Source organism: Sorghum bicolor, chromosome 5 (genome assembly GCF_000003195.3).
Source record: "Sorghum bicolor cultivar BTx623 chromosome 5, Sorghum_bicolor_NCBIv3, whole genome shotgun sequence".
Taxonomy (NCBI): Eukaryota; Viridiplantae; Streptophyta; class Magnoliopsida; order Poales; family Poaceae; genus Sorghum; species Sorghum bicolor.
The window spans coordinates 3,130,056-3,137,498 of record NC_012874.2 but is presented as its reverse complement, the minus strand read 5'-3'; the positions used below and the strand labels follow the sequence as shown (position 1 = coordinate 3,137,498).

Here is a 7,443-nt window from a genome sequence, read left to right as displayed (position 1 = left end):
TTTCCACGCAGTCTGATAACGATTGGTGGACATGGGCACATGAACGCAGTTAAACTGATTATAGCGGCCAATGTGGTACAAAAGTTAAACATACGTAAAAAATAAGGATACCTTACCTTTTTTTTAATAAAAAAATAAAGATACCTAGGCTATCCAGTAACCTACGGTATCCGGCCCAAGCAAAAAAAGCCAAGCATTATAACCCATATAAACACGTAAAGCTGCCGCCGCGAGGCTGGGCTTCGCACCCTAGACCTGGGCTGAACATGGTCCGATCCGTGGGGCCTCTCATGGGCTTGTATCAGGCCCAAGATTTGTCCCATCTTGTGAAACGCATGCCATCGTAGCTTCTGCAGACGCCGCTGCATTAGTCGAAAATTTAGATTCAGTGCTCAAGAAAGTAAGAAGCCATAGAATAAGTACAACAAAATTCAACATTTTCACGAGGCACATTTTTTTCGGTTTTCAGAACAATTGACCACACGACGATCAAACAGGAGACTGAATACGATTGAAATAGCAACAAATGTACAGCAAAGCAGTGTTTTCAAAACTCCTGGCTAATGATCCAACTGAACGCACACCGAGCAGAACTGGCTATTTGATCATCATCAGTTGGTTCCTCTATCATCAGCAGATTCACCATTAACAGAACAGGCTAAATAGCACGACGCCACAAATCCAACAAGCACGGCTGCAGGGCAGAAAGACAAAAAAATTGAAAAGGACTAGAACTAAATCAACTGCCAGTCATGGCCAAAAGCAACAGCAGTAACCCAACAAGTTGGCACCTCCTACCTAAAGTAACACAGATTAGTTCATTCTCGTTCAGAGCATCTGCCACACTCTATCTTGACTACTTAACATGAGTTCATCATTCTAGCTTACTTCCTCCCTCCCTCCCTCCCAAAATGTGTCAGCACTGAGGGTGAACAAAAAAACCAAAGACGAACTGTCGCGACCAGTGATCCTACTCCTGGGGAGTCAAGCTGACGTTGATGTCAGGTGAAGCCCTGTATGCCAAGGGCTGCGGCGAGCTTGCAGGCCAACCAACCATGGTGAAGCCCGTCGAGTTCAGGTTCATGGCGCTGGCGTGGGGCTGGGGAGGTGTGGCCGAGGGTGGCGGTGCGTGGAACCCGTTCCCCGGACCTGCCTGAGAGATTGGTGTGGCTGTGGTGAGCACCGGTGGGGGCGCCACAAGTGCTGGTAACGCTGGTGAAACGGGGGAGGGTTGCTGCTGCATGCTCATCCTCCTCTGATGCTGCTTCAGGCTGTTGGGCAGGAAGCTTCCAACGATCACCTGCCATGTCAATTTGCCAAAGGTTTATGTTAGTGTCACCCGTGCTGCTTCAGGCTGTTGGCACTAATCAACAGTGTGTTCAGTGTGTCTGTGGCTGCATTTGGAAATTAGTTCATGTTTCGGTTAGTTTTACCTGTATAGGACTTGCAGCACGCAGCATCCCAGCCACTACGCCACCAACTACACGGCCATCAGGGCCAGCAAGGGAAACACTGAGCCCGCCGGTTCTCCTCCGACCTTCCTCAGCCATTGTGAAGGAGCCCATCAGCTGCAGAATCTCGAAACGGCCCTGAAGACCACAAACACACCAGTGCCGTTTGAACATGAGGAGCATAAAACTCAATTGTACATGTGGACAGTGTTGTGTACATCTTTGTGATACTACCGCGACGAAACAACTCCGAGATGAACCTGTCTTTGTACAAGAACTCATTGACAAGGAAACTGCTATGCTTCATGTGCCCATAGACAATTCTAAAACTACATATACACCGAATTTGTCCAGAGCAGCGAGGATTCCCTAAGTCTTAATGGAGCATTAGTAGGAGAGTGACATATAAGATACAGTACATAGTAAGGCTTGACAGTCCGTACCTCATAGGTGAAGGTGCTACCAGATGCATCCGGCTGCCTCAGTGTTACATTAGAGATTGTCCCGTTGGCAGAGAGGATGCAGACCGAGCGTGGACCTTTCTGAGAAAACGACATGATGCGCGCCGCCACATCCTACCAACGAATTGGACAAAGAGAGATCAGTGACACCCTTAAGACAAGCACACTGCAAGCCAAGCAAATGCCAAACTAGCTCTAGCTGCAGACAAACAAGATGCTGAGTACATGTCTTACTTCCCCAGTACCCACGATGATGACATGAGGCGTGAAGCTCCCTCCGGCTGACATCGCGTACCATTCCCCTTTTGCATTTGAAGAACACCAATCAGACAGAGAAATGAACATTTTCTATGTAACTTGATTTAACTGCTACTAAGTGATGAGAAACAGGCCTAAATCATGGCCAACATATATATAACAAGTTTAACTAAACCATGCCAAAGGATTAGGTCGATTAGGTAATCTGACGAGGAAAACAAAAATCTCCCAACCACAAATATTGGTATTTGGTAGGAAGAAGGGGGATAAAAACATATGAATCGCTTCAATAGTTGTACAAAGCACAGTGATGAATGCGACACAATGATGAACAGAAGAGGTAACGGATATTTGACTTGTCTTCATTGTGAAAGAAAGGGGACACCACATGCACTGCACACATCACCCTTACTGGACCCCATCCCATCCAAGCAATGCAACAGAAATCGACAAAGAGAGCAAACACAGCAAGAAATTCTAGTCTAGAGCAAAAAAAAGTTGGAAATTTCTGGTTGCTGAACAAGAAAGAGGGAAGCTTTGCATTTCGGAGGCAGAATACAGACCTAGAGTGGCGAGGATCTGGCGCCTCCCGGAGCCGCGCGGGCGGCCGCGGCGGCGCCCGGAGCTGAGGCTGGCGTGCTCGCCGCTCTGCCCGGCCGTCTGCATGCCGTTGTTGTCCCCCGCGGCGCCACTCGGCTTCTCCTCGCCGCCCAAGCTCCAGGCAAGCGGAGTCGCGGCGGCGTCCCCGGCGTGGCCAGCCGCAGCCGCAGCCGGTGGTGGCGGCGACGGCGTGGGGGACGTCGACGGAGAGGACTGGTACCCCTTCACTGCTGCTTCTTCTTGCGCCTCCGCCATGGCGATGTCTGCTGCTGCTGCTGCTGCTCTGAACATGCCATGGCCGCCGGATTCATGGCCACCACCTCCGGGCGCCACTGCAATACCCTCCCTTCCTCCCTCCATCTGCATGTCAAAGGGCTATCCTCTTGGTTGCAACTTGGACCTCACTTGCTGCGCAAATTTCTTGCGATTCTTGGACTTGAACAGGGATGAGAACGGCAGCAGACAAGAACAGACACCCTATTCTAGTTTGGGTGTGTGTCCAGTTACTACCAGGCACCAGCAAGCAGCAGCTGGGTTATGCCAGTATTATACCCAAGTCATCAGGGATAGTAGGATTTTGAATATGGGCAAATGACAGAGATAAAAAAAAATGAAATAAATGGGAGATTTTGGCACAAGAATGGCGGGTTTCCTGCTGCTCTGCGAGACTGCGATCCCCTCTCTCCTTTGACCAACCATCTGATTGGTTGGACTGCAAAAGTGTCCTATACACTGCAGCCCAACATAACTTCCCTTTTTTTATTGAACAGTAAAGCAGCGAATGGGACAAACATTTTTTTCCGAGAAATAAAAACCGCTTTAAAGAACAGCAGTGTCTAAATTGAGGCCCTGTTTAGATTGCTGATGAAAATTTTTGGGTGTCATATCGAATGTGTCGGAAGGATGTCGGGAAAAGTTTTTAGGAACTAATAAAAAAACAAATGACATAGCTTGTAAGGAAACTGCAAGACAAATCTATTAAGCATAATTAATCTGTCATTAGCACATGTGGGTTACTGTAGCACTTAAGGCTAATCATGGAGTAACTAGGCTTAAAAGATTCGTCTCGCGATTTTCAACCAAACTGTGTAATTAGTTTATTTTTTTATGTACATTTAATGTTCCATGCATGTGTCCAAAGATTCGATGGGATGGATGAAAAAATTTTGGGTGCGAAACTAAACAGAGCCTGAGTGGTCAGTACTAGTAATAAAATGGAAATGTATTTTTTTTAAAAACAAAAACACCATCATGGTAAGTTGGTAACTCAGATTTGAAGTGAATACTCTCTGCTTTTTTCCTTTAAGTCTTTTCTTGCATGTTGATAGTATTTTATTTAAGGCCTTGTTTAGTTCACCCCGAAATTCAAAAAGTTTTCAAGATTTCCTATCACAACGAATCTTGTGGCACATGCATGAAATATTAAATATAGACGAAAATAAAAACTAATTACACAGTTTGTCTGTAAAATCGCGAGACGAATCTTTTGATCCTAGTTAGTTTATGATTGGACAATATTTGTCAAATAAAAACAAAATGCTACAGTAGCGAAATCCGGAATTTTTTCGGAACTAAACAAGGCCTAAGAGATGATCCAGCTGGTGAGAGAAAAGGAATCACATTGGGGATTGTACCATGCAGTTCCCAACTGAAATTACTATGTCCACACTACACACTTCAGATTATCTTTTTTTTGCAATAATATTTTAAAGTAGTGATAACACTAAGGTACATAGAATGAGCAAAATGTAACTATGCGTTTAAAGAAATAATTGATTTTTCTTAACAACTGATATAAAAGATAGCACATATTCTAAATGGTCATTTATTGAGATATACAAGGAGCATTTGCTTGCTTATTTCATGCCGTTGATAAGTTATAATTCTACAATTAGTATTGTTATTATTACTACTAATACCCATTAATAGACCTAATAAAATTCTGTCCATATGATGGTTTTTACTGTTGCTAATACTAATTTGTTCTGAGAAAAAAAATATTCTATAACTAAAAAATAGTGGTAGATGAACTCAAACAAACATTTCCTAAAGCATTTCATTTCCCATCTTTCTATGCAGCTTTCCCGATGTTTCTCTTCTTTTTGAACCTTCAAACTCACGTAAAAAGCCAGATTCTTGTTACTTCCTTGCTCTTTTATTTCTCAAGAAAAGCTCTAGGAGATGGGGAATAGGAGTGCCCGTGCAGAAAATTTATAACAAGCACGCGTACCCAAATTTACAGAACCTGAACATGTGCCTGTTTTGCTTGGACACTTCAGCCTGCCATGCACAACAGCACACAGCTGTCCAAATGAGGGAGTGAGGGGATAAGAACGAAGCTTGGGCCTTTTGGGTAAATCAGTAGTAGCTGGAGAGTAAATTCAAAAGGCAAATAAAAAAGACAGTCAAATTAATGATGTGTGCTGGATGGAACTGTAAAAGCTTGAATGAAATCCTCGTTATCATAAAACAATGGGTGCTTGAATAGACAAGGCAATAGTTTTATGCAGACCCATTTTAATATGAGTGTCCTCATCAATCAGAAAACAAAAGTAATGCTTCTGCTAACAATATGACTCCAACCATAAACAGGGAGATCCAGACAAAAGCGGTGGGCCCTTAAGAAAATAGCGGAGTGGTATGAAATATTGAAACTTTATGAATATTTTCATAAAATAAAAATAGAGAAGAATATGCCTATAAATGTTCAGGGAAGTTTAGAAAATACAGCAAGTGGACATGATGCTACAGTAAACAACTGGAGCAAGAAAGAGAGAGCCCAATTCAACTGTCCCTTGCCTTGGAAAAATAAAAGCTTACAGTATCCACAGCTGTAGGTAGGCCTGTATCTGTATGCAAATTTCCGCAACATCCGCTGCAAAAGATGGAAATGTGTGAGCAGCAGATCAAAAGCTGGATACACAACGTACTACTCCTAGAAGCTATTGCATTTATTGCATTTTTCAAAAAGCTGATATGGAGAATAGGCAGTTCAAAAACGTACAGCTTGGGTTTTCTTGACATTATAGCACTTTCATTTTGTTTATAGTAATTATTGTCTAATCATGTATTAACTAGGCTTAAAAGATCTGTCTAGTAAATTTTGACCAAACTATACAATTAGTTTTTTTTTGTTTATATTTAATACTTTATGCATGCGTCTAAAGATTTGATGTGACAGAAAATCTTAAAAAGTTTTTGGATTTTGGATGGAAGTAAACAAGGCCTTGGTAGATATATGTAGAAGAAAGAAAACTTGGAAGACCTCACAAAAAAGAAAGTAAAAAAAAACTTGTCACCTGCTTATTTGTTTTCTTCTGGGGCTTAATTAGCATTTTGATATGGTCTACTCCACAAAAAATGTTGATTCACCGGTTGTGATGCAGAGCAAAGCGTATGAGTTCTGATATAACCTGACAACCTATTCCTGGCCCTTAGTTCAGTGAACAACACTGAGAGATTTGAAGTGCTAAATATTTGTTACACAGATTAGGAGGCCTATAAACTAGAACACTCATGATAAGGAAAAAATGCCCTATAAAAAGATCATACATCCATTAAGAGAAATGTGGCCAAATTAAAGGTGTCACTTTATTACCAAGGTGAGATAGTGGAATGTCTTTATTAGCACAAGGGACATTTTTCGATAGAAAGATAGAAAGACCAAGGACCTGTTTGGTTCCTCTTACTAAATTTTAGTCAGTTAAAACTATTTTAGCTACTCTTAAATGACTAGTGGGATTAAACTATTTGAGCACCTTTCTAGTCAATATGTTTAGAACTTTAGCTACTAAAGTGACTAAAATTTAGCTAACTAAAATTTAGTAAGGAAAACCAAACAGGCCAAGTCTTGCTCAATTGATATCATCGTGAAATGCATGGTCATCAGATAAAATGAAAGTTTAGACATGTCAGGTACTTTATTAACCATTAGCACGATCATTTTAATGATCATCATTGTTTGAAAGTAATTTCTCTTTTCTTTTGAAAATAGGGCAGACCGTTCGGTTACCTGCTACCTTTTGAACATTATAATCTCAACTCAGAGACTCGGAGCAGCCTGTATTCAGTTGGTGAGTTCAAATGCTGAAGGATCACTAGGAAGAACACCAGGAAGAGTATATTAAAAGAAGAACATGGTTCACTTGTTATTGAATTAGTCCAAATCATTCAGTTGTAGTTGTGGAACAGATCAGAACAAACCAAGCATGATAAAGTATATCTAATTATACACTTTGAACGATCTTGTGTTCAAAATTCAAACATGTAACCATAAAACGACAACACAAATATCTTGAAGAATCCATTTTTTGTACTTTATAGTCATGAAGGGAAAAACAAACTTGTAGTAACAACCTTCATTCAAGATATTGTCAGATAATGAGTTTGGGTTAATGAATAGCTGTACTTGCTTCAAGAGCACCCCACAAGGAACCAAAACTCGTCTCCCAAGGCTTAATATAACAGAGCTGATTATCGATGAGGCTTTGATTAAAGAGTCATCATGGTGGTGCCATGTGATTAAGCCAAAAAAAAATGGGTATTCTTGTATCAAACGTTTTTGCAGGCTTCTTGTGGGTATAAAACAAATGGGAGAAAGGGAAAGCAGGTCACGCGCTCTTTCCTGTGTCACAACTTTCAATATGATAAACAGGTAAAAGCAAAACAGGAGC

General features: G+C 41.6%; 1 protein-coding gene across 1 annotated transcript; it reads right to left on the bottom strand.

The window, feature by feature from the left end:
- Positions 601–3,136, bottom strand: LOC8058533 (AT-hook motif nuclear-localized protein 7). Its single transcript, XM_002448942.2, has 5 exons — positions 2,734–3,136; positions 2,147–2,214; positions 1,895–2,026; positions 1,434–1,589; positions 601–1,300 (listed from the first exon to the last, which is right to left on the bottom strand). The coding sequence occupies exons 1-5, from the start codon at positions 3,134–3,136 to the stop codon at positions 971–973; spliced, it is 1,089 nt and encodes a 362-aa protein (XP_002448987.1). The 3' UTR covers positions 601–970.

Bases quoted from the DNA above. Each gene is read 5' to 3' on its own strand.
- LOC8058533 (XM_002448942.2), bottom strand. From the start codon at position 3,136: ATGCAGATGGAGGGAGGAAGGGAGGGTATTGCAGTGGCGCCCGGAGGT. The intron at 2,215-2,733 runs GTCTGTATTCTG...CAAATGCAAAAG, and splicing joins CCAGATCCTCGCCACTCTAG to GGGAATGGTACGCGATGTCA. The intron at 2,027-2,146 runs GTAAGACATGTA...ATTCGTTGGTAG, and splicing joins TCATCGTGGGTACTGGGGAA to GATGTGGCGGCGCGCATCAT.